Here is a 27,779-nt window from a genome sequence, read left to right as displayed (position 1 = left end):
GATTTCAAACGTGAAAAATTGCTTTTCCATCTTCACTTCAAAAGCAACAAATTGTTTACTTTAACAACATTTAAGAAAAACCTTGGTAAACCGGACATTTTCCAGAAAACCGAGTTGGGAACACCAATTGTATCCCCAACACGACATGCACATCCGTTTTCCTTGTTTGTACGGAAAATATCAAACTTTGCATCAATTTCACCAAGTTTCTCTTTTTTCTTTTTAAAAACTCTTTCAGACGTCAATAATAATTGCAAATGCTGTTATCCTGCAGATGATGCCAGAAATCCGAGGAGCCCTGTTTGGAGCAAATGGCAACCGCAAGTTTTTGGATGAGGACGGGATTCTGAAGCAACGATCATCAATGCACGATGTGTTAATGTCCGCACCGGTGGAAGTGCTGCCATTGTATCTGTGATGAAAACTTCATATGTGCAGTTGAACGTTCCTCATTGATGTTGTAAATCAGTAAAATAAGCGACACAACACTATTTATTGACAACTACAATTCTTTACATCACAAAGGATTAAATAAAAAAAACACTTTACACAATGTTTGGATCTGGCTTACCCTTAAAGTCCACCAGCTCGTAGCTGGACAAGTCACAATTGAATTCAAGCTGCAACGGACTTCAGAGTTCTAATCCTCACTCCCTGCCGTCCTGAAGTTCCAGCCGGCGTATCTCTTCCTTGTGTTTCTGAACGGCCTCGTGGCTCGCCCTCAGTTTCTCCTTCATTATGGCAATCTCTGCCCCAATTTTCCGTCGAGCGCTCCCCAGCCGCTCTATTGTCCTCGCCTCCAGGTCTCCAACTGCAAGGCAGCATGAGGCCACATGCAGTCATTCTCAAACCGACGAATCAACAATTTTAACAGCCGCAGATTGATATGGGGGTGTTTCAAAGGTCTTGGCACTATTTCAATACTTTATTTTGAAAAAGGGATTACAAGAGTCAAAGTTAACAATCACTCGTCATAAATAGAGACTTGGAACATTGTTTTTTTTTTTGGCACTTTGATCCACAATGATTGAACGGTATGAATACTGTGTTCGATGTGACCTCCACGACATGCCAGGCAAGCGTTCACTCTGACAGGGAAGTTTTGTATCACCCTCTTGCATGCCAGATGTTAGATGGATCTTACACTCCCCCAATAGCTCTCGTGAGCTACTATATGTTACGAGGGTTGTCTTTGTAAACATTCTCCTTCGCGTAGCTCCACAGAAAAGTCCAGCAGGTTTCGGTCTGGGGAATGTGGAGACCAGATGTGCTCTATCCAAAAGGAGACTGCCCTGTCACATGGATAAAATGTCACGTTCTGCCTCAGGATCTGAAAAACAGTGTGAAAGACCAAGCTCCTGGTGGCATCGTCGAGAGGATGTCCTTAGACCGAGTGACAGATTGTCTCACCCCCTCAATGTCCTCCTTTGAATGCCCAGTCTTCTTTCTCCATGATTTATTGAGATTGTGAGCAATGCCTTCTTTCTGGAGCTTCTTGACACTGTGAAGAATACAGTTCTTGCTGGGTGAGCTCCCCACTTCAAAATGTTTGTGATAAAACTGCTGAGTCTTCGTCTCAAGGTACCATACTAATACTACCATTTTACTTTGTTGTTGTGCTGTGTGTGACATATTCACTCCCGACGAATGAAACATGGTGGGGACTATTTACCAACTTTCGAGAACATAACCTGTAAAATAAAAGAATGTTCAATAAAGACAATCCAAATAGTACGAAGGCTTTTGAAACACCCTGTACAAGCCTTTCAGATTGTATTGTCCTCTACAATTGAGATGAGGTGGTAAAGGAGAACTCCCATGACTTAGATATTGCTACAGGTAGAGACAACAACACAACAACAACATGCATTTTAAAGGCCATTTTCCCTGCTAGAGCGGGGGTTAGCCTTGCGGTCCCCATGACAATCTTCTCCATTTTGCCCTATTTTCTGCATCTCCCCTTGTTAACCCCCTTGCCCGCATTTCTTCTTCCACCATCTTTAGCCAAGTCTTTCTCGGTCTTCCCCGTCCTCCACTTCCTTCTACATTCATTTCCATCACTCTTCTCAACCAGTCACTTTCATCCTTCCTCAACACATGACCAAACGATCTCAACCTGTTCCTCTTCACAGCATCAATCACAGGCTCTATTCGCATCATATTTCGCAATTCATCATTTGTCTTCCTCTCTCTCAACGATACTCCGCACATCCATCGAACCATTCACATTTCCAGCCCTTTCCAACCTTCGTTGCTGCTCTACGTTCATTACCCATGTCTCGCTCCCATAAATCATAACACTTCTCACACATGCAGCATACACCTTTCCCTTCAGCTTCAACGACACTCCCCTCCTCGTCAGCACGCCACTCAGTTCCCGAAACTTCTTCCATGCACATCTCACTCCAACAACCGTTGCCGAGTCTGATCCACCTTCTCCATTCAGCATGTCTCCGAGGTAGAAAAATGTTTTCACTCCTTCCAGCTTCACGCCATCTCCAAGATCCAACTCAACATTTCCTCCATCTGCAGCTCCCTCTGTGCACACCTTACATTTGAATGTCGCTGCCACACTGGTTAATGACCCTCTCAGACCACTACATTTTTGATGAACCCACTCAGCGCGCATTGTACATTGAATGGAGTTCACTCCGACACCCTTCCTACACACAGCACAGGGCCACTTCCCAGTTCTTTCCACCTCACCACATGCTTTACCACTTGCCATCACCTTCGTCACTCCGATATTCACCTTCAGACCTTTTGTCTCCATACATTCCTTCCACTTGTTCATCTTTTCCTTCAGTCCATCCATACTTTCCGCAATCAACACCAGATCATCTGCATACAACTCCCACGGTAAACCCTCCTTTACGTTCTGAGCCAGCACCTCCATCACAGCTACAAATAGTAGTGGACTTAGTACCGACCCCTGATGCACTCCCACTTCACCTCAAACTCACCACTGTTCCCGTCCTTCGTCCATACAGCTGTGCGCGCTCTTTTGTACATTGCCATCAATACTCTGATCAACCATTCTTCCACTCCTAACTTCCTCAATGCCCATGTCAATACTTTGCGTGGAACCCTATCGAATGCTTTCTCCAGATCAACAAACCCAAGAAACAACTTCTTCCTCTTCTCCATGTACTTCTCCTGCAACTGCCTCACAATGAAAAGTGCGTCTGTCGTTCCTCTTCCTGGCATAAATCCAAACTGCATTTCGTCGATCTTCACTTTCTTCCTTATCCTCCTCTCCAACACCCTTTCCAATACCTTCATTCCATGCTCCAATAACTTTATCGCTCGGTGCGAGCCACACTCCAGAGGGTCACCTTTCCCCTTGTATAGAGGGACGAGGGTACTCAGTTCCCAATCCACTGGAATGCGGCCTTCTTTCAGCACCAGATTACAGATCTCTGTCATTCTCTTCACACCCCAACTTCCTGCTGCCTTCAACATATCTCCCACAACTCCCATCGGCCCTCCCGCTTTTCTACTCTTCATTGCTTTTATCGCTTCCTCAACTTCCTTCTCAGTTATCTTCTCTGCCGGTCCTAAAACTGCGTTACTCTCTATGTTGCCATCCCATTCATTCTCTGTATTCAACTGCATTTCCATATATCTTTTCCATCTTCCTTTAATTCCATCTGGGTCGACAACGATTTGTCCCACTTCATCCTTCAAGCAACTCACCCCCATCACATCACACCTCTCTTTCGCCATCTGCTTTGCAATCCTGAATACTGCTCTCTGACCCTCTTCCGAATCCAAGCGTTCTCCGAACATTTTCCTACATGCCTCCTGCGCCTTTGCTACCTCTTTCTTTGCAGCCTTCTTAGCTGCCTTATAACTTTCATGCTCTGCTCTTTCTGCTCCCGTACCCTTTGCCTTCTGCCACTCCTTGAACTTCTTCCTCTTCTCGTCAATCCTCTTTCCAACTTCATCATCCCACCACCATGCTTCCGAGTGCCTCGGTGGTCCTTTTGTCCATCCACATACCTCCCCAACGGCTCCCAACAGACGAGCTTTCATTGACATCCAACCACTTTCAAGCTCAACCACATCATCCTCTACCCTACTCAGCCTCTCTTTTAATGCCTCCCTAACTGTCACCTCTTTCAACCTCCACACCTTCATTCTCGGTTGGTACTTCACCCGCCGAGCTCTCCTCGCACCTTTTACCCTTATGTCGCAGACAACCAAGTGGTGCTGTGAAACAGCCTCCTCCCCCGGGATCACCTTTGTGTCCCGGAGGTGCCCCCTATCTCGCCTACGCACCATCAGGTAGTCAACGGTTGTCGTCGACCCACCTGACGTGTGTGTCACAAGCTTATTACCCTCTTTCTGGAACTGAGTATTACAAATCAACAAATCAGCTCCATCAGCAAACTCCAAAATCCTTTCACCTTCTCCATTTCTCACACCATATCTGTAACCCCCATGAACTCCCTCAAAAAACAGGACACCAACACCATTCACGCCCTCCGGGCACCCTTGCCACACAAACTTGTATTTCTGTCCCTGCCTACCATTCACCATTCTCACATCACTTCCCTTCCATCTCGTCTCTTGCACACAACATATGTCCACTCTTCTTCTGACCAATACTTCCACCACTTCTCCTGATCCCCCTGTCATTGTCCCTACATTCCATGTCCAAAATCTCAGAAACCGATCTCCACTTCGGGCTGTACCCTGCCCATATGTAACTGTAATTGTCATGGTTCTCTTTTTGAGGCAATGTTTTTATGGCCGGATGCCCTTCCTGACGCCAACCCTCTTAGTCGTCTCTTACGACACGCAGGGATACGGTGTACCTATTCTAATCCAGGGAATATACTGGGAAACGTTTAAAACATGGAATTTCTGGGGGGCGGGGGGGGGTGGAGGGGGGAGCGTCAGCATCACGGCTGCGGTTTAAACATATTTAAATAATATTTAAACAAAACCATGAAAAATAATCTGGGAAAAGTCTCTAAGTGAGGACGTGGATTTGAGAAAGAAGGAGCAGAGGTGGAAGAAAACGAGATATAGGGGGCGGGGCACAAGTCGAGACGAGGAGGAGAGCGAACAAGCACGTGTCCGGGAGGAGAGAAAGAATTAATAAAGAATTTTTTGTTTATTTGTTTGTTTTGTTTTCAAAACGTTGGACAAAGGGTAAGATGTTCGTGAGAGGTAGGGGGGAGAAAAGAAAATCAAAGAAACAAGCAAATACTATGAAGGAAAGAACTTACATTCACAAAATACTGACGGGGGGGAGGGAGCCTGGAGAGACCAGGCCGCGCATGAGGTGCGAACAAAAAACGACTAATTACACACAAATTTGCAATAATTACAAAACCAAAACTAAATAGAAACACACAATAACACATACACAATAAAATAACCAGTGGAAATTTGACAAAGACACGAATGGGAAGATACTCAAACTTTGATGTTGTGGAGAGATCGAAGCAAGCCTCCTCGCTCGAGGGACCGGAAGCGGAAGTCGCTACAGGTAGAGAGATGTTATATTTTGCACATGTGATCTTTGCTAAAAACTGAAGATTGTTTCACAGGGTATTAAAATCGATTCTGGTACACAGAGGGTACAGAACAAGCGTTACGCCTTGGTCCCCCGTCAGTGAAGTGATGTGAGTTGACAAAGTGGGGAGACGCAAGGCGGCCATCTTGGATTTTGACATGGTTACCCAATTTTCAATGGCGTTCTCCCTTATGCGTAGATACACCCACACACCAGATTAGAACTTAGTAGTTCGTTTATTTTTCAAGATATTTCGCTCACAAGGTTCAGACCTATATATGGTGGCGGCTGTCTTGGATTTTGATGTGGCCACCCAATTTTCAATAGCATTCTTCCTTATGCCTAGATACACCCACACACCAGATTAGAAGTTGGTACTTCACTTATTTTTCAAGATATTCCGCTCACAAGGTTGACATATATATGGTAGCGGCCATCTTGGATTTTGATGTGGCGACCCAATTTTCAATAGCGTTCTTCCTTATGCCTAGATACACCCACACACCAGATTAGAAGTTGGTACTTTGCTTATTTTTCAAGATATTCCGCTCACAAGGTTCAGACATTCATGGCGGTGGCCATCTTGGATTTTGACGTGGGTTGCACCCACACACCAAATTAGAATTCGGTCCTTCGCTTACGCACGCACGCATGCACGTCCGCAGACACGCACGGACGGACGCACACACGGACGGAGGGGAAAACCATAGTCCCCCTTTCGCTCCGCGGTGCAACGGGGGACAATGAAGGAGGGAGAGAGTTGGGACAAGAAAAAGAAACAAGATTGAACATTTAATGCAGAGACAGGGTCAGGGTATATAAATGGCAGTACACTGAGAATGAACTAGAATGGCACTCGGGAGGGCACATACCTCCGCCACGCTGAACAATTTATGTTTTGTATCCCACTGATGGGCTGGATCTGGTTTCTGACCGGAACCAAAATCTAATCGGCTTGTTCTTGTCACCTAACCAACTCATCCACCAAGTTTAGTCACAACTCGTCCATAACTTTTTGAAATATAATGTTATATATAATGCTTTTCACCTGATCTCTCAATGGGGAAGAATCACTTAAAAATTAAATAATTCTCGTATCCGAATGCATATTCAGATCTTCACCAAAATTGAATCGATTAGTCCTTGTCAAATACACAACCAGTCCACCAAGTTTCGTTCAAATCCGTCCATAACGTTTTGAGATATTGTGCTATATATCAGTTTTAGCCTCATCGCTCAATGGTGAAGAATCACATAAAACATTCTATGAGCTGGACCCAGATCTGGATCTTCACCAAAATTGAATCAATTGGTCGTGTGAAGTCCTTCCTTCGCACACCTGAGCTCCTCACCACAAACAAGGCTTTCATCCGTAGCTCAATGGAATACTGCTTTCCACTCTGGGCTGGTGCTCCCGCCTCACACCCAGCTTGGCTTCACGCTGTAAAACCAAATCTTTCAGGATCATTGGTATCTCCCGCGATGAAGCTGATTCTGAGGGCCTTTCACTCTCTCAGCGCAGGCAGGTTGGTGGTCTTTCTGTCTTCTACCGACTCCTCTCCGGCCTAGCTCCCCCAGCTCTGTCTGTGCTGTGTCACCCAAATATTCCTGCAGGACGCACAAGAAATGCCAGCAACCCTCTTATGGTGAAACTGCCAAAATCAAGACTCTCTGCTCATCTTCACTCTCTCATTCCTCTTTTCTCCTGCCTCTGGAACAAACTCCCTCACTCTCTTCAATCCCACTCCACCCTCCAGGTCTTTAAAACAGCTGTTCACCACCATCTCTTATCTTCCCCCATCCTTCCGCTTATCTTCCCCCAGACGTCTCTTCAAAGCTGTCCCCGCACGCACTCTTTCGAAGTTAAGTAATTTTTCACAATTGTTTTTGTCGAATCTGTATCTTTCTTTCGGTGTATGTACCTATTGGGGTGACTTTAATAGGTTTCTCGGTGTTGGTTTTTCATACCTGTGTACAGAATCGTCGTTTTTTTCGTATCGTGTATTCTGAGGCCTAGTGTAGTACTAGTAGGCAACCTTGTCAGCCCTTGGCTTGAGGCTTTTTTTTTGTCTCAGCGGTTCTTCGATCGCGCTGCAAATTACTTTCGGTCTCTGTTTTTCACGGTCTTTTCACCCCATACTTCCTTGTTTTAAAATCTCAAAAAAACCCAAAAAAAATTTTTTCCTTCTCTGTTCTTATCCGTTTGTTCGTTCTTATTTGTTCGTTCGTTCTTCGACCACGTTGTTCGTGATCACGTGGTTAAAAAATGTTTCATCTGTCCCCTGAAGAACTTTATTTTGTCATATTCTATAACACCTTTTTCTTCTTCTTCTATAAAAGGATGCTTTCGACTTGCTCACCAAATCTATTCATTCCAAAAAAAAATTCCATCTCTTACAGTGCATCTTTCATTCATTCCCTAAACTCTCCAGAACTCCACCCATCCTTCAACGTCCTCAAATGTATTTTTGACTCGAATGTCTCAAGAAACTCATTTTGCAATAAATGTTCGTTTCCCATTAATCGTACACTTTTCAAAATCCAATCTCACCACTTCCCTCCAAATCTTCCCCATCACCCCTCCCCTCCAAAACTTCCCCATCATCCCTTCCCTCCAAAACTTCCCCATTACCCCTTCCCTCCAAATCTTCCCCATCACCCATCTCTTTCAAATCTTCCCCCTTGCCCCTCCCCCCCAAATCTTCCCCATCACCCATCCCTTTCAAATCTCCCCCCCTGCCCCTTCCCTCCTAAACTTCCCCCACACCCCTCCCCTCCGAGACTCTCCCTCACTCCTCCCCTCCCCTCTCACCCCTCCTCCTCAAAGCGTCATCCCCGCTTCTTCCCCCTTCGAACTTTCACCTTCTTCTCCCTCAACCTTCTGCCTCACTCTTCCCCCTCCTCAAATAACACCTCACTGCACCTCACCCAATCACCATCAAACCTTTTGTCTGCCCCATTCTTCCCTTTCTCCAAGCTATTCTGTAATCTCTGACACACCTTCAACAGCTCTCCCTACCTCTTCCTCCTCTTCCACATCTTACCCTACCGCTCCCCCCCCCCCCCCCCCTGTTCTGTATCCGATGCTCCCTGTTCCTCTTCCTTAACAGTATGGACCTCAAACATCCGGGGCCTTCGCTCAAACTTAACTGATCTCTCCATACAGGTTGCTTCTGACAAACCAGACGTGATCTGCTTAACAGAAACTTTCCTCCTTCATGATGTCTCTGATTCCTTGGTATCTTTCCCAGGTTACTCCCTCCTCCGGTATGATAGACCTGAGCCTCGTCCTGGAGGTGGGGTTGCTATCTTTATTAAAAACTCTCTTCCTCACTCGCCCTGCACTGCCCTCTCTCCACCTCACCCCCAGGAATACCTTTGGCTACAGCTTCCCCTTCACTCCCACCTTTTGTTCATATGTGTGTTGTACCGTCCACCAAACAGTGATGACTCCATCTACATCTCGCTGTCTGATAATATGGACCAACTTCTATCAACCCATCCCAACTCTCTCTTCCTCATATGTGGTGATTTCAACTGTCACCATGCCAGTTGGCTGGGGGTGGGTACCTCTCTCACCAGCCATGGCTCTTCAGCAAAGGACTTCTGTGACTCACTGGGACTGACACAATCTGTCAATTTCCCAATCCGGATCTCAGTCAACGGAGCATCTTCTCTTCTGGACTTGGTTATGACTAACTTCCCTGAAAATGTCTGCTGCACTTCTTCTGCTCCAATCGGATCATGTCCTTGTTAAAGTGGACATCTCTCTGACCATTCTCAGAGAGCCTCCTCAGCATCCACGAGTCTGGCATTTCACTCAGGCCAACTGGCACGGTCTTCAAGCAGCCATCAATCATCTGGACTGGTCTCCCATCTCTACTGCCTCTGACATCAACTCATCCTGGGAATTCTTCCAAAGTAAATTGCTCTCTCTCATGCACAGATTTATCACATCTCGTCTTCAGTTGTCATACCCTTCCTCCCGTCCATGGTACACGGAATCTTGTGGTGAGGCTGTTGCCCAGAAACAACTTGCTTTCGTCTCCTGGAAAGCAAATCCAACGGAAGGAAATCTCATTTCCTTTCACAAAGCCCGAAACAAGTGTGTTTCCACCCTCAGGAGAGCCAGGAAACAATATCTCTCCATTCTCAGGACCGAACTCTCTTATCTGTCTCCCTCTTCCAAATCCTGGTGGCATCTGGTCAAATCTGTTTCTGGTGTTTGTTCCCCCTCCATCCCCTCCCTCACCTCAAATGGCCACACGGCTGACTCCGCACGTGAAAAAGCTGAATGCCTCAACTCTGTGTTTGCCTCTAAATCTTGTGTCCCACACCCATCCCTCTCTGTACCCACCGTACCCAGTCGTACCCAGCTGCTCCTGGACTCTGTGTCCTTTCCTCCTGACAAGGTGGAAAAGTTTCTGTCAACCCTCGACTCTGATTCTGCAACTGGACCTGACGGCATCAGCCCACGGGTCCTAAAATCATGTTCTTCCGCACTTTCACTCCCTCTCTCTGTTCTCTTCACCCTCTCTTTTGCTCAAGGTCATCTTCCATCTGCTTGGAAATCTGCCAACATCACCGCTTTGCACAAAAAAGGTGCAAAAACTGATCCCAGCAACTACAGACCAATCAGCCTTCTCCCAATTATCAGCAAAGTCATGGAATCCATCATTGCTTCAGATATGAAATCTTTCCTCTTCTCCAATGGCTTGATCTCTGATCATCAATTTGGTTTCAGACCTGGACACTCCACTCTGGACATGCTGCTTCTGCTTTCTCAACAATGGATGGAGGTCCTCAATGCCAAACAGGAAATTAGAGCAGTCTCCCTTGACATATCACGTGCCTTCGATACGGTCTGGCACCCCGCTCTGCTCACCAAACTCTCCTCTTTTGGTATCCATGGAAATCTCCACGCATGGCTGGTGGACTTCCTCTCTAGTCGTAGTCAACGTGTGGCCCTGAATGGGTTTCTCTCATCTCCTCTTCCTGTTCAGGCTGGAGTTCCCCAAGGCAGTGTTCTGGGCCCTGTGCTTTTTCTGGTCTTCATCAATGATCTCTCTGACTCTCTTGAAAATCCTCTCTATCTCTTTGCTGACGACTCTACTCTCTGTCGCTCCATTCTTCATCCCTCAGATCGGCAGTCTGCAGCCTCCTCACTCTCTGCAGACCTTGACAAAATCACAGACTGGGCAAACAAGTGGAACATGTCTTTCAATCCTGACAAATCTCACACTCTTACGATGTCTCTCCGAAAAGACCAACTGGACAACCCTCCCATCCACTTTCTGAATAATCCTCTCCAAGAAGTTCTGTCACTCAAGCTTTTGGGTCTCACTATCTGCCATGATCTTTCCTGGGAAAACCACATTTCAAATCTGGCCTCCAAAGCCAGTCGCCGACTGGGCATCCTCCGCCGTGCGAAGTCCTTCCTTGGCATGGCACACCTGAGCTCCTCACCACACACAAGGCTTTCATCCGCAGCTCAATGGAATACTGCTCTCCCCTCTGGGCTGGTGCTCCTGCCTCACACCTAGCTCGCCTTCACGCTGTTGAAACCAAAGCATTCAGAATCATTGGAATCTCCCGCGATGAAGCAAACTCCAAGGGCCTCTCACTCACTCAACGCAGGCAGGTTGGTGGTCTTTCCGTCTTCTACCGACTCCTCTCTGGCCTTGCCCCCCCCCAGCTCTCTCTCTGGGCTCTGTCCCGCAAATATTCCTACAGGTCGCACAATATCTGCCTGCAACCCTCTTATGGTTAAACTGCCAAAATCAAGACTCTCTGCTCACCTTCACTCCTCTTTTCTCCCGCCTCTGGAACAAACTCCCTCACTCTCTTCAATCCCACTCCACCCTCCAAGTCTTTAAAACAGCTGTTCACCACCATGAAAAACATTGCCCGTCTCCGCTCATCCCTCTCCTCCACGGCTGCAGAAACCCTCATCCACGCCTTCATCACCTCCCGTCTGGACTACTGCAATAGCCTCCTCTATGGTTCACCCTCAAAAATCACCAATAAACTCCAATACATTCAGAACTCCGCTGCCCGTCTACTCACCCATTCTCGGACCCGTGACCACATCACCCCCGTCCTTTACAAGCTTCACTGGCTCCCCATCCCCCAGAGAATCCAGTACAAAATCCTCCTCTTGACATACAAAGCCCTCCATAACCTGGCCCCATCCTACCTGGCTGACCTCCTCTCCAGACACACTCCCACCTGCAACCTCCGCTCTGCTGGTACCAACCTCCTGACCCCCTCCATCCGGACCAAATTCAGATCCTGGGGGGACAGGGCCTTCTCCATCGCTGCTCCCACCCTCTGGAACTCACTACCTCACACCATCAGAGACTCCTCCTCACTCACCACATTCAAAACATCACTAAAGACCCACCTGTTCAACACTGCATTCAACATTCAACCCACAGCATTTAACCCCTGACTATCTCTTCTCCTTCTCCCTCCTTTTGCTTTAAATATTTCCCTATTGATTCTTGTCTTTTTGCAATTGTTGTTTTCATGTATTGTTATACATTATGTTTGCCACTCTGTCAAAGCGCCTTTGGGCTTCTGGAAAAGCGCTATACAAAATAAATGAATTATTATCTCTTATCTTCCCCCATCCAAAACCTTGATCTTTTCTACCCCTGCTAATTTCACCCCAATTCCACTTTTTTGAAATACCAACTTCTGTCCAGGAAGTCCTTGGTGTCCTTGTGTTTTATACTTCTCCCTCCCCCTCCCCCCCCCCCCCACCCTTCCCATGCCTCCTCCCCCCAGGCCCTCTCCCTTCCACACATCTCCTTGCTCTCGGATGTTGTGTTTGTGTGCTTCCCCTTCTCTCCCCATCTTGTCTTCCGCTCCCTCTTTTTGGGTATTTTGTTTGTCTGGTTGATTTGTTTGTGAAGTAAATGTTAGCTCTTTCACGAGCCTCGATTCAGTATACAAAAATATATATATATATATACAAAACCTTGATCTTTTCTACCACCGTTCATACACCCCAAATCAACATCTTTCAATCCCCGACTTCATTCTTGAAATTCATTGTCGTGTCAATTTGTTTTTTACCGTGTACCCCTTCCCTCCCCCTCACTCCTACCCCCCAGTTTCACCTCCACCAAGTTTCAGCTGAATCCGTCCATAACGTTTTGAGATATTGTGCTATATGTCTTGTTTTAGCCCCATCTCTCAATGGTGAAGAATCACTTTAAAAATTATATGATCTGGATCTGGATCCAGATCTTCACCAAAATTGAATCATTTCTTCCTTGTCCTCACATCTTCCTCACATATGCAGCCGGTCCACCAAGTTTTGTCCAAATCCGTCCACAACTTATTGAGATATCCTGCTATATATAGTTTTTGGCCCTATCTCCCAAAGGTGAAGAATCACATAAAACAACTAAATGGTATTCATAGAAGACTTACCCTGCGCAGTCAACTTGGTGTGAGCCAACTCTTCTGTTCTTGAACGTTTTTTTTCTTTGACCCAATATGGCTGCCAGACCACGTGAGCGATGACATCATTAATTTATATTCTCTAATATAATTGTAGCATAGATCATGCTCAATACATTTCAAACTGATCAGATTAAGCGTTGTCCCTGTCGAATTATGACGTCATAATTATGGCACCAATGACGTCATCGTTAACAACACCTATTCCCCATATGGAGTTCTTTACAATGAGCCAATCTTTCAATTTTTTCCATGCAGCGGTTTAGGAGATAACGAGGTGCAACATTTTTGCATTCAAAAAATGCCGAGAAAATGATTTTTTTTAAATGCAGACACGGCACACGCACAAGGCACACGTACGCAGATGAATGTTTCACCCCGCTTTTCGCTACGCGAGCGCAGGGTAATTATAGTAGTCGGATCCAGATCTTCACCAAAATCGAATCATTTCGTCCTTGTCACATACACTACCCATCTGCCAAATTTCGTCAGAATCCGTCCACAACTTTTTGAGATATCTTGCTCACATATAGACAGGTGTGAAACGTAACATCCATGCACCTTCGGTGGCGGAGGTAATAATGAAAAAGCTACAATACAACAGTTGTACTCGCACATCAATTGCACCTACTGCACTTACAGTCCGTCTCGTGTTTATGAGGTCCAAGAGTGAGCTGGCGTGACATCATTAGAAGTTGCTGCATCATGGCTGTGGGGTCTTGAAAGATCTGCAGAGAAAATTAAGAGTAAGGAAAAATATGAGGTCGAGTAAAGAAAAGGTTAGTTCGTAGTTGCAAAACAATTTGCACAAACAATTGATCATAAGAGGAGACCGTAGTTAGAATATGGGGTTATCTCTGAGTGATGGGTGTGGCTTCACCCATTAAGGGAGTGGCTACATCCGTTATGGGAGGGGCCTCAAAAACAAATCTCCATCATTTTGTTTGCCTCGCATACCTCTGAGGGGTTCCGTAGGCTTTTGATGTACATTTTTTTTTTTTTTTTGTATACTGAATCGAGGCTCGTGAAAGAGCTAACATTTATTTCACAAACAAATCAAACAGACAGACAAAATATGTAAAAAGAGGGAGCGGAAGACAAGATGGGGAGAGAAGGGGAAGCACACAAACACAACATTTGAGAGCAGGGAGATGTGGGAGGGAGGGCTTGGGGGGAGGAGGCGTGGGAAGGGGGGGGGGGTGGGAGAAGTATAAAACACAAGGACACCAAGGACTTCCAGGACAGAAGTTGGTATTTCAAAAAAGTGGATTTGGGGTGAAATTAGCGGGGGTAGAAAAGATCAAGGTTTTGGATTGGGGAAGATCAGAGATGGTGGTGAACAGCTGTTTTAAAGACCTGGAGGGTGGAGTGGGATTGAAGAGAGTGAGGGAGTTTGTTCCAGAGGCGGGAGAAAAGAGGAGTGAAGGTGAGCAGAGAGTCTTGATTTTGGCAGTTTAACCATAAGAGGGTTGCAGGCAGATCTTGTGCGACCTGTAGGAATATTTGGGGGACAGAGCCCAGAGAGAGCTGGGGGGGAAAGGCCAGAGAGGAGTCGGTAGAAGACGGAAAGACCACCAACCTGCCTGCGATGAGTGAGTGAAAGGCCCTTGGCGTTAGCTTCATCGTGGGAGATTCCAATGATTCTGAACGCTTTGGTTTCAACAGCGTGAATACGAGCTCGGTGTGAGGCAGGGGCACCAGCCCAGAGATTTGAAGACTGAATCAACATGTCTTCTATCTTAAGTTACCTTTTGAAGAAACAAAGGTCCATTTTGATTACAACTCGCGCAAAGGAAACCAGTTGATGCCTGTTTCGTTCGGAGTGATTATACACTGCCCAAAGAAGATGCATTTTCATAATGTATCGGAAATACAATCGTTAAGTCTTTCATAAAAAAAACTCATCTGTGCATCGACATGTAATTCACATATGTGAAATAAATAAATAAACAGAGGGGAAATTGCCTAGAGATATTCTTCATTCTTATTTTAGAAGTTATGTGCACGTACACTTTAACCCTTTGAGTACGGGATTTTATTTTGATAAAAATACCCCCGGTATGGGATTAATTTGGCATTTTGGTACGGGAATGCAACCAACTGACGATCTATTTCTAGGTATAGTCGATGACGTGTAGTAACGTCATCGGTACACAAAACTTTTCGCGGTTGCGGCACTGGACGTCATCCGTACTCAAAGGGTTAAATAAGTTTATTTGAAATATTTTTTTAATGTCATTGTGTACGAGGTGTGTTCAAAAAGTATCCGACCTTTGTTCATAAAAAATACTCGTATCCAGATACAACAAACTTACACTAATCTCCTTCAAAGTAGTCCCCTTGGGCTGCCACAGTGCCACACACTTCTCCCAACGGTTCTGCCACTGTCGGAAGCAGCGCTGGAACGCCTCTTTTGGGATGGCGTGCAGCTGGTCCGTCGCATTCCACATGATGTCTTCTCTGGACTGAAATCTGGTCCCTTTCAGGGGCATTTTCAGCTTGGAGAAAAGCCAGAAGTCACACGAGCCATGTCAGGAGAGTAGGGAGCCTGACGAAGCACAGGTGTGTTGTGTTTGGCCAAGAAACTCTGTATCAAATGTGAAGAATGGGCGGGTGCGTTATCGTGATGGAGCTGCCAATTGCCCGCTGCCCACAGGTCCGGCCGTTTGCGTCGCACAGCGTCACGAAGGCGATGCAGAACCTCTTGGTAATACTCCTTGGTGATGGTTGTGCCGTGTGGTGCGTACTCGTGATGAACCACGCCACTGGAGTCAAAGAAGACGGTCAGCATGACTTTGACATTGCTGCGGACCTGCCTTGCTTTTTTTGGCCTCGGGGATGTTGGATGCTTCCATTGTGATGACTGCAACTTGGTTTCTGGGCCAGTGATCACTGTGTTGAGGAAGCTGTGATCGCTGTTCACAGTCTCCAGCATGTCCTGTGCGATCTCCAAACGGAGTTGCTTCTGCTCAATCGTTAGCAGCTTTGGTACGAACTTCGCTGAGATTCTCCTGAAGCCCAAATCCTCCTTCATAATGGAATGAACGGATCCAATGCTGACGCCCACCTCGTCTGCAAGTTCTCTGATCGTGATTCGACGATCCTGCATCACCAGGGTCCTCAAGTGGTCAATGACGATCTCATTTCGGGATGTTGAGGGCCTACCCGAACGTGCTTCACTCTCCACTGATGTGCGGCCATCTTTGAAGCGGTTGTACCACTCCTTTATCTGTGTGGTGCTCATTGCTTCGTCCCCAAAGGCCTGTTGAATCTTGCGGATCGTTTCCACTTGGGAATCGCCAAGCTTTACACAAAATTTGATGCAGTAGCATTGTTCAAGTTTTTCTGTCATTTTGTCAAAAACGAAAATCCGACGGCGCTCACTTACACTTCCTCACTCATCGGCGGTCTGCCGTCGAATGACAGCTTCTGCAGGTGGGAAAAAATTCACGCGTGCGCATTAGGATCGCCTACATCCGTGCACCAATCAACGCCTCCCTAGCTTCATTTGTTTACGCACGACAAATTAAGGTCGCATACTTTTTGAACACACCTCGTATGCTGTGACGAAAAGATTAATTTTGGTTTTCACCGGACAGAAGTGTGTAACGTAATGTGTCCTTGTACACCGCCCATAAGACTTTTTTTCCCAGTGACTTTTCCATTTGAGCTGTATTCTTTATATCGTCAGAATGTTTCATTCTTTAGACGTAGTCACAATAAAGAGTTGCAATTATTAGGTACTCTGCACGTGGGTAGAGGGGCGGAGCTTCGTTTACGTATCACCATTCACTCTTGGTAAAGCCCCTGTCACACCTTGACGATTTAGCCAGCGTATGCTGACGTATCAAAATTGAGTGCTGGTGTGAGTCATACGCTGGCATACGTCGACAAATTTTGTGCATGCACAAAATTTGTCGACAAGCTCGGCGTACTACGACGTATGCCAGCGTGCTTCAGCGTGCTCTTAACGTAGCCAAATTTTTCATACGTCGGCATACGCTGGCTAAAACGTCAAGGTGTGACAGCGGCTTAACTTACCCGTCACGTTTGTAACTGCCATTTTCAAAGTGAATGAAAGAATGAGGGAACAGAACGAGACCATCAATGAACATCGTGATCCTCTTCCCCTCTCCCCTGTGTGTGATCCTCTCCTCCTCTCCATTGTGTGTGATCCTCTCCCCCTCTCCCCAGTGTGTAATCCTCTCCCCCTCTCCCCTGTGTGTGAGCCTCTCCCCCTCTCCCCTGTGTGTGAGCCTCTCCCCCTCTCCCCTGTGTGTAATCCTCTCCCCCTCTCCCCTGTGCGTGAGCCTCTCCCCCTCTCCCCTGTGTGTAATCCTCTCCTCCTCTCCCCTGTGTGTGAGCCTCTCCCCCTCTCCCCTGTGTGTAATCCTCTCCCCCTCTCCCCTGTGTGTGAGCCTCTCCCCCTCTCCCCTGTGTGTGATCATCTCCCCGGTATGTGATCCCCCCCCCCCCCCTCTCCCCGGTGTGTAATCCTCTCCCCCTCTCCCCCGTGTGTGATCCTCTCCCCCTCTCCCCCGTGTGTGATCCTCTCCCCCTCTCGCCTGTGTGTAATCCTCTCCCCCTCTCCCCTGTGTGTGAGCCTCTCCCCTGTGTGTAATCCTCTCCCCCTCTCCCCTGTGTGTGATCCTCTCCCCCTCTCCCCTGTGTGTGAGCCTCTCCCCCTCTCCCCTGTGTGTGATCCCCTCCCCGGTATGTGATCCTCTCCCCCTCTCCCTGGTGTGTAATCCTCTCCCCCTCTCCCCTGTGTGTGATCCTCTCCCCCTCTCTCCAGTGTGTAATCCTCTCCCCCTCTCCCCTGTGTGTGATCCTCTCCCCCTCTCCCCTATGTGTGAGCCTCTCCCCCTCTCCCCTGTGTGTGATCCTCTCCCCGGTGTGTAATCCTCTCCCCCTCTCCCCTGTGTGTGATCCTCTCCCCCTCTCCCCGGTGTGTAATCCTCTCCCCCTCTCCCCTGTGTGTGATCCTCTCCCACTCTCCCCAGTGTGTAATCCTCTCCCCCTCTCCCCTGTGTGTGCAGTGTGCGTGATGTAGGAGGGATGGGGGCAGGGAGGGAGAGGATTTGAGCTCTTGAAGTCACATTTTACATTTGGTGTAATTACACATTTCAAACTGTATTTCCCCTTGTGCACGCACACGCATTTACATGTTATCAGAAGTAAATATATTGTGTAGATTACATCATTGCTGGATCTGATGAATTGCCAGCAACCATTTTGTAAAACGGAATGTGCAGCATCTAAATCAAGATGTCCAAATGTCACACACGTCCATGCCCGTGGGATTCCCATGGGTGCCCCACTAGTCTATAGTATAACAGCAATGCGTATGCAAAGACATCTCTCTACTCGTCCAGATTTCATGGCAATGCTCTTTGGAGCAATTTTAAAGCAGCATTAAAAAGCTACCAATGGAAAAATAAAAAACAGTCACTGGAATAAACAGTACGAAACTTGTACAGCACATAAACAGTACAGCAAGGTACAAAAGTTGTTACTTAAATCAATGCCAACATTTCTCATCCCACAATTTCAAACAGCAATTTTTCACGATACAGTACTAAAGACATTATTTAATTTATCAGGTCATCTCATCTGATTCTCGAAGAGATGAACTTATAAAATGGGTCGTGATGTCCGGATGTCTGTCTTTCCATCCGGTCGTCCGTCTGTCAACTTTTTCCAACTCCTCCCTTATCACCCGGCTGATTGTTATGAAACTTGACGCATGAATACAAGACAGTAGCCCGCACAATCGCCTGTGCTTCAATTTTTCCGATTTCAGATCATGGGGCTCCCAGGGAGTTTACTGACACAGCTGTGTGTAATCGGCGCGCGGTCCGGATGCAATATGTTGAATTCCTCAGCGACTTCCATATGACTCCGATTTCCGAGGAGCAGGATTACTGGATGCATTCTTCCTGACTCAGCGACATCATGGACACTTGTAAAAACGAAAAAATCATGAAAAGATCATTTTTAAACGGAAAAAATCATGAATCACTTATTTTGCCCTGTGGTTCCAGACTTATAGGACACACTCTGTATATTTCTTTCAAAATGAAAGTGCAGGTACAACTTACATTGGTTTTTTAACCATTGACATGAAGTGACATTTCAATACGTCTTATAACAGGAGTTGCGGGCATCGTTCAAACTCACCATCTCGTCGTAGAATTCAGACACCAAAGCCTTTTTGCCCAACATAATATTCGGTTCATTGTGATACAGCTTGAGGAGGTGGTAAACAGTGACCTGAATGAATGAAGAGATAAAAGCGTTCTATTTTTGAAACCTCTTCCATTCACAATACAATTTACCAAAACCTTGAAGCAAGCAGGAAATCGTGCACAAAACCCTTATGAGCCAAGAAGATCACACTCACCGGCCTTTCATTGGGGTCGATGAAGAAAATGTTGATGATTGTCTCAAATTCTCCCCATCCTGTCTCTGTAATTTCGTATGGGGGCTTGGTAACCACTGCGGTTGGGAGGTAGGATGTGAAAATATGGGATGCAGATCATGGATTATATGCATTACGAGCAGACGTCCGTCGTAAAAATACCATTATATTTTTTTAAAGGAAGACTTATTCTTGTGCTGGTTGAAAGAGCTCAAAATGGGAGGTTAGATATTTCTTAACAGCAAAGAAAATAAATTTTTTGGGAGTGACCGAGGTGGCTGTATATCTACATTTATATACATATATATATATATATATACATATCCCGGGAATATGAAACAATACAATTAGACTACAGTTCCATCCTGAACTTCAGTTTTCAGTTTCTAATCTGACTATAATTCACCAAATGTCCGTCTGTCCGTTTGAAGGTACCACAAAAACGGCTCAACCGATCGCAACGATATTTTGGGTGGGTAATCCTGGGACCCCCTGGGAGTAAAATAGGCTAAATTGTTTTTCCAATTTTTCAAAGTTTTCCAATTTTCTAATTGTTCATATCGGTAAATATTATTCCATCGTGTTTGGAAAAACTGGAACAGTGATGTGGTTTTCATTGAAATTCCACAAATACTGTTTAGATTTTGATGACAATTATGAACCTGCCGCAAATGCGGCAGTGGACAGATGACGGCAATGCGCGGGTTTGATAATATCCAAATACAACCGTCATTCAATCGTAATGTTAAATCGTTAAACATTAATCATGTTAATCGTTTTGTTAAAGTATCAATTGATGATTGGAATTGAGTGAATACAAGTACGATTTTGAATTTGTAATTGTATTCACCCAAACGTACAGAACTTCACATCAGGATTTAAATATTTGTTTATGACACGAATGTTGTTAAAAGTTTATTTTTTATATTGATGTTATTTCATTTGTGATTGGAGTTATGCTGTTTGGAATGAAAAAAAGAGATATCGAGTTCAAGTGAATGACGAAATGCCGTGACGGTTTCTACTTTCTAAACGTGAATTCGCGGATCGCCATATGCAGATTCGCCATTGACTGGGTATGGAACAAACATACCGGTTTGTTTGCGAACGGGTACGTTTTTCATGGAAGTCCTTCACGAACTTGCTGTCCATGTCTGACGTGCGACTGAAGGTGCTACAGGAATGTGGAATTTATTGGTTTCATGCTTTAGCATTCGCCGTTTCGGCATTGTCTGTTTGCTTCTGGCCTCCCACCCATGCATAGCGCGGATACCTCACGAGTATCATTTAATGTAAAGCATGTAATGTGCATCATTTGCTTGGAAAAAAAATAATTTTGGCCCATCTATTTGTAAAAATCCATTGCGGCCTACGCATGCATCCTTGAGGTTCCAAACCATGCAAAAAAAAATTTTTTTTTAACAAAAATATAAATTTAAAGAATTAAGCTTTGGAAGCCTTTGTACAACATCTACACAATCCCACCCCCTTTCTTCTGGGACCATATTGGGGTTAGGCCGAAGAACCACCACCCCCTTCGCGAAAGGAATCAATCCACGGACACATTTCTGACTCCTTGGCTGTTGTAGCAAAATAAAAAGTTGAAAAAAAACAAATATTATAACTTGGCTTTGCTTGTGTATTCCAGCACTAAGACCAAAGTACACAGTCGAAGAATGCTCATGCACGTTGGCCATGAGAACAAAACTCATTCATATAAAATATTCATCCTTGCCCTACTGGGTGAAAATGCATTGTCGATGGTCATACTACAAATGCTTTCTTTGGTAACCACTGTCCACCTTCCCATCAAGAGAGGAGCTGGCAGGCTCATCCGATGAGGAACAATATCCAAACCAGCAGCTACCCACGGAAATTTCACATAATGTAAAATGTGACTTCAACAATGTTGTGCAAATAACAGTTAAATATATGTTAATTTAATATTGTCCAGCTATGTGCTCTAGATGTTGCTGAATTATTAAATAAACACTTCTCTAAAGACAATACTGTATTTTAAATTTGTGTGACCATTGTCCGTCGCCAGCAGTCAGGCCAATGATTACATTGATTACAATGTATAAACTCTGTCAGCTTGTCGCACTCACTGTCTCTTGGCAATCAGCAGTCAGGCCGGGTCATCTCTCGGATATTATTGTTCTCCAACAAAGTTATTCCCCAACGTATGTCGGGTGTGAAAGATATGTCGAAACAACGTCCACTTCACAATCTCGCCAGATATGTCATGCGGAAATTCCATGGACTTTCTACTCAAGTAATTGTGAGTCGTCTAATTCTGCTAATAAATTATACCAAGAAGAGGAATTCTTTCCTCTTCTCCAATGGCTTGATCTCTGATCATCAATTTGGTTTCAGACCAGGTCACTCTACTCTGGACATGCTGCTTCTGCTTTCTCAACAATGGATGAAAGTCCTCAATGCCAAACAGGAAATCAGAGCTGTCTCACTTGACATATCACGTGCCTTCGATACGGTCTGGCACCCCGCTCTGCTCACCAAACTCTCCTCCTTTGGTATCCATGGAAATCTCCACGCATGGCTGGCGGACTTCCTCTCTAGTCGTAGTCAACGTGTGGCCCTGAATGGGTTTCTCTCATCTCCTCTTCCTGTTCAGGCTGGAGTTCCCCAAGGCAGTGTTCTGGGGCCTGTGCTTTTTCTGGTCTTCATCAATGATCTCTCCGACTCTCTTGAAAATCCTCTCTATCTCTTTGCTGATGACTCTACTCTCTGCCGCTCCATTCCTCATCCCTCAAATCGGCAGTCTGCAGCCTCCTCACTCTCTGCAGACCTGGTCAAAATCACAGACTGGGCAAACAAGTGGAACATGTCTTTCAATCCTGACAAATCTCACACTCTTACGATGTCTCTCCGAAAAGACCGACTGGACAACCCTCCCATCCACTTTCTGAATAATCCTCTCCAAGAAGTTCTGTCACTCAAGCTTTTGGGTCTCACTATCTGCCATGATCTTTCCTGGGAAAACCACATTTCAAATCTGGCCTCCAAAGCCAGTCGCCGACTGGGTATCCTCCGTCGTGCGAAGTCCTTCCTTGGCACACCTGAGCTCCTCACCACATACAAGGCTTTCATCCGCAGCTCAATGGAATACTGCTCTCCCCTCTGGGCTGGTGCTCCTGCCTCACACCTAGCTCGTCTTCACGCTGTTGAAACCAAAGCGTTCAGAATCATTGGAATCTCCCGCGATGAAGATGGATCGGAGATGAATCTCCGAGGGCCTTTCACTCACTCACCGCAGGCAGGTTGGTGGTCTTTCCGTCTTCTACTGACTCCTCTTCGGCCTTGCCCCCCCCCAGCTCTCTCTGGGCTCTGTCCCCAAAATATTCCTACAGGTCGCACAAGATCTGCCTGCAACCCTCTTATGATTAAACTGCCAAAATCAAGACTCTCTGCTCACCTTCAGTCCTTCATTCCTCTTTTCTCCCGCCTCTGGAACAAACTCCCTCACTCTCTTCAATCCCACTCCTCCCTCCAGGGCCTTTAAAACAGCTGTTCACCACCATATCTTATCCCCCATCCAAAACTCTAACTCCAAGCTTATCACCATCCCCCATCCAAAACCTTGATCTTTTCTACCCCCGCTAAATTCACCCCAAATCCACTTTTTTGAAATACCAACTTATTTTCTGGAAGTCCTTGATGTCCTTGTGTTTTATACTTCTCCCACCACCCCCCCCCACCCCCCTTCCCACGCCTCCCTCCTACCAAGCCCTCTCCCTCCCCCACATCTTCCCGATGTCCCTGCTCTCAAATGTTGTGTTTATGTGCTTCCCCTTCTCTCCCCATCTTGTCTACCACTCCCCTTTTAATATACTTTGTTTGTTTGTCTGTTTGATTTGTTTGTGTGATAAATGTTAGCTCTTTCACGAGCCTCGATTCTGTTTACAACAAAAAAACCAAACAAAAAAAAACCTAATTAAGTATCTTCTTAGTGTTGCATTGTACATTTAGTAAAAAACAAAAAATCCCTTTTTAACGCCATTTCCTCTGCTAGAGCGGGGGTTAGCCTTGCAGGCCCTATAACAATCATCATGGTTCTCTTTTTGAGGCAATGTTGTTTCATGGCCGGATGCCCTTCCTGACGCCAACCCTTTAGTCGGCTCTTACGACACACAGGAGTGCGGTGCACCTATTCTAAATCAGGGCACACACCAGCACATTCATCCCAGCAAGCTGGTACTCAATTTGCCGACCTTGGAAGGATGACAGGCTAAGTCTATCGTCCCTGGCGTTATTTCAACGATTAATCGGGTTTCGAACTCAGGATCCTCGGATCCCAAGCCAGCACCCTAATCGCTTAGCCAATACCAGAGCCATAACGCCCTGGACCACACAAACACTTGCCGCAAAGGTCCTGACAAACAGGCAGCACCTGCTATGCATCCACCCTGTTTTGGCATCCATTACCACAATTACACAGTTAGAGATTTCCAAATTGTTGCTGCAAAAAAAAACTTTAAAGTTTAAAATGAAACTTTTAGCTCAGTGGCAGTCTGCAAAAAAAAACAAAAAAAACAAAAACAGAACCACCCACTACTAAAGGCATTGTCGGGTGCTACATTGCTGACCATAGCATCACAGTCAGCCGTCAAGCTTTCGAAGACTTTGAGATGTATAAACACAAATCAAGCAAATCAAGATTTCCTAATATTAATTAGCAATCTCTCTGACTCTCTGGAAAATCCTCTTTATTTATTTTCTGATGACTCCACCCTCTGCCGTGACATCCTTCATCCTCCAGACAGGCAGGCTACAGCGTCTTCCCTCTCTTCAGACCTTGGAAAAAAAATCACAAGTTGGCCAAACACTTAGAATACGTCTTTCAGTCATGACAAATCTCACACTCTAACTCCGAAAGAACCATCGGGCAAATCCAGAACACCTGTCTATTTTCTTAACAACCCTCTTAAGGAAGTTCAGTCATTCAAACTCCTGGATCTCACTGTCAGGCATGATCTTTCTTGGGCAAATCACATTTCAACGTTGGCCTCCGAAGGCAGTTTGGGCATCCTGCATCGCACAAAGTCCTACCTTTGCACACCTGAACACTTATCCACCGACAAAGCCTGCATCCGCAGCCTGATGGAGTAATGCCCCTTCCCCCTCCCCTGGGCTGGCTCCCCTGCCTCACATGTTGCTCAGCTTGACTTTGTGGGAAAAAAAGCCTTCAACATCATTGGAATTTCCCGTGCATAACCTGAGTCTATGGGCCTATCAGTTCACTACCGCAGACAGGTCAGTGGTCTCTCCATCCTCTACCGCCTCCTTTCTGGTCTTGCAACCGATGTTCTTTCCATGCTTTGTTCCCCCTCAGTCTCTGCAGGGCTCACACGGTCCACCATCAGCCCCTTCTGGTGAAATTCCTAAAATCCAGGACCACTGCTCACCTCCACTTATTTTATTTCCCCCCAAATTTCTCTTCAACTTCCACATTCTCTACAATCTCATTCTTCTTCCCTCCCGGTCTCAAAGACAGCTGTTCCCCACCATTTCAGATCATCCCCAATCCAAAACCATGTTCTTTTCTACCCTTGTTAATCCTTCCTAAGCTCATATATTTCCAAATTACCAGTTGTTACTTCCTGAGAGTTTTGCTACTTTCTATCCATCTATCCACCCTGTGCATCCTCCCATACCCCTCAATCTTCCTCACATCCATGAATTTCACTCACACTCTTACGATGTCTCTCCGAAAAGACCGACTGGAAAACCCTCCCATCCACTTTCTGAATAATCCTCTCCAAGAAGTTCTGTCACTCAAGCTTTTGGGTCTCACTATTTGCCATGATCTTTCCTGGGAAAACCACATTTCAAATCTGGCCTCCAAAGCCAGTCGCCGACTGGGCATCCTCCGTCGTGCGAAGTCCTTCCTTGGCACACCTGAGCTCCTCACCACATACAAGGCTTTCATCCGCAGCTCTATGGAATACTGCTCTCCCCTCTGGTCTGGTGCTCCTGCCTCACACCTAGCCCGTCTTCACGCTGTTGAAACCAAAGCGTTCAGAATCATTGGAATCTCCCGCGATGAAGCTAACTCCAAGGGCCTTTCACTCACTCACCGCAGGCAGGTTGGTGGTCTTTCTGTCTTCTACCGACTCCTCTCTGGCCTTGCCCCCCCCAGCCCTCTCTGGGCTCTGTCCCCCAAATATTCCTACAGGTCGCACAAGATCTGCCTGCAACCCTCTTATGATTAAACTGCCAAAATCAAGACTTTCTGCTCACCTTCACTCCTTCATTCCTCTTTTCTCCCACCTCTGGAACAAACTCCCTCACTCTCTTCAATCCCACTCCACCCTCCAGGTCTTTAAAACAGCTGTTCACCACCATCTCTTATCCTCCCCCATCCAAAACCTTGATCTTTTCTACCCCCGCTAATTTCGGTCCCCTTGTGTTTTATACCTCTACCCCCCCCCCCCCCCCTTCCCACGCCTCCTGCCCCCAAGCCCTCTCCCTCCCACACTTCTCCCTGCTCTCAAATGTTGTGTTTGTGTGCTTCCCCTTCTCTCCCCATCTTGTCTTCCGCTCCCTCTTTTTGTATATTTTGTTTGTCTGGTTGATTTGTTTGTGAAATAAATGTTAGCTCTTTCACGAGCCTCGATTCAGTATACAAAAAAAAAAAAAAAAAAAAAAAATTGTCCAAGTCTCCCTCAACCCTGCTGTTCGTGTGTCCTCCCCTGTTACGTCCTGACTCATCGCATATTCTAGCTCCTCCGCGAGCCTCAACTTTGCATCCAATAAATAGACAGTTCAAAATAACAAGTACATACCTGCTTCCACGTATGTACCCCAAATAGCCCGGACATTCTCCCAACAAGTTTTACCTCTGAGTGGGTTTCGATAGCTCTCGTGGAGTTTAAACTGTATCTTCTTCACATACGTGGACATGTCCTCGTTGTGGAAAGGCTTCACATACACGGTCCACTGGTGCGTATGTCCATCTTCCTCACGCTTCTTCCCAAAGAAACGGGACACGTTTCCATAAACAAGTGCCTTGACTATAGTAACACCCTGACAAAAACACACCAAACAAAATCACGCCGTCAAGGAGAATAGAGGGGTTTCAGTACCCATGATGCAGTGCGTGGGCGCTATCTCAATTGGGAAGCTTGACAAATGAGAAAAGGTAAACAAGACCGAACAAGGCCAAATAATTAGTGTAACCTTCCACTAACTACAGTGAGTCAGAATAACGAGTTTGACGTGCTAGATTGCCAGTTACTGATGCCATCGTTGCCAGGGAAGTGAATACAATCAACATGGCGGCACGCACGGCATTATGGGATAACTGTGTAAACCCTGTATACACCAACATGGCGGCACGCACGGCATTATGGGATAACCGTGTAAACCCTGTATACACAAACATGGCGGCACGCACGGCATTATGGGATAACTGTGTAAACCCTGTATACATCAATATGGCGGCACACACAGCATTATGGGATAACTGTGTAAACCCTGTATACACCAACATGGCGGCACGCACGGCATTATGGGATAACTGTGTAAACCCTGTATACACCAACATGGCGGCACGCACGGCATTATGGGATAACCGTGTAAACCCTGTATACACCAACATGGCGGCACGCACGGCATTATGGGATAACTGTGTAAACCCTGTATACACCAACATGGCGGCACGCACGGCATTATGGGATAACTGTGTAAACCCTGTATACACCAACATGGCGGCACGCACGGCACGATCCGTTCTCAGATCTCCAAAACAAATCATTTCGGAAACGTTCTGTCGGACAAACTGTCGGACACAATGTACGAAACAAGGCAGTGCAAATTTAACCAGAACCGGGAATATTTGTCAGTTGTTTTGCCGGTATAATTCCCATGGCATCGGTATGCTTACCTAATGATACCTTTCCCGGTTAAATAGCGTCAAGAGAAGTGATACCGACACAGGATATATGTACACGTCAATAAATCAACACGAAGGGAATAAAAAGAGAATGAAAGGACAGCTGTACGGGAAGAACAGCCACCATTCGGATTCGGGTCACATTGGCCACTTGTGCGCCACCGTAACGCTATAAGTATAAGTATAAGCGTTAAGTGACGGTTTAGTGATAAGTGACGGTTTATGGGATAACTGTGTAAACCACAAACCTTGGCACGTCCACCTGAAGCGAGCGAGCCATAACTCCGCCATGCGGGACTTGTACATGATGTGATGCTTCACTTCCTTCCGCCCTTTCCGCTACTAAAGACTAACTACAGAGTAAAGAGTAAAGAGCGCTTCAGTTTCTCAAAGAAAGAACGTACACACGTCAAACGTCGCCAATAACCTCGGGACGAGAAAGCGAT

General features: G+C 46.1%; 1 protein-coding gene and 1 long non-coding RNA gene across 2 annotated transcripts in view; one reads left to right on the top strand and one right to left on the bottom strand.

Annotated features, from left to right (window-relative positions):
* Positions 1-488, top strand: part of LOC144888506 (uncharacterized) — a 32,921-nt gene extending 32,433 nt beyond the window's left edge. The window contains exon 2 of the long non-coding RNA XR_013621060.1: positions 275-488. This is a non-coding gene — a long non-coding RNA (uncharacterized LOC144888506). The remainder of the gene's footprint in view (positions 1-274) is intronic.
* On the bottom strand, positions 475-27,768 carry LOC137438096 (YEATS domain-containing protein 4). Its single transcript, XM_068133024.2, is given in 7 exon segments — positions 475-811; positions 13,638-13,725; positions 19,178-19,270; positions 19,401-19,495; positions 26,279-26,465; positions 27,582-27,614; positions 27,616-27,768. Coding segments are annotated over 7 exon segments (684 nt in total). The 5' UTR covers positions 27,640-27,768; the 3' UTR covers positions 475-647.
* Positions 27,769-27,779: the final 11 nt, after the last annotated feature.

Source organism: Myxine glutinosa, chromosome 12 (genome assembly GCF_964187855.1).
Source record: "Myxine glutinosa chromosome 12, kmMyxGlut1.1, whole genome shotgun sequence".
In the NCBI taxonomy this organism is placed as follows: Eukaryota; Metazoa; Chordata; class Myxini; order Myxiniformes; family Myxinidae; genus Myxine; species Myxine glutinosa.
Note: the sequence above shows the minus strand (reverse complement) of the source record. Positions and strands in the feature narration are given on the sequence as shown.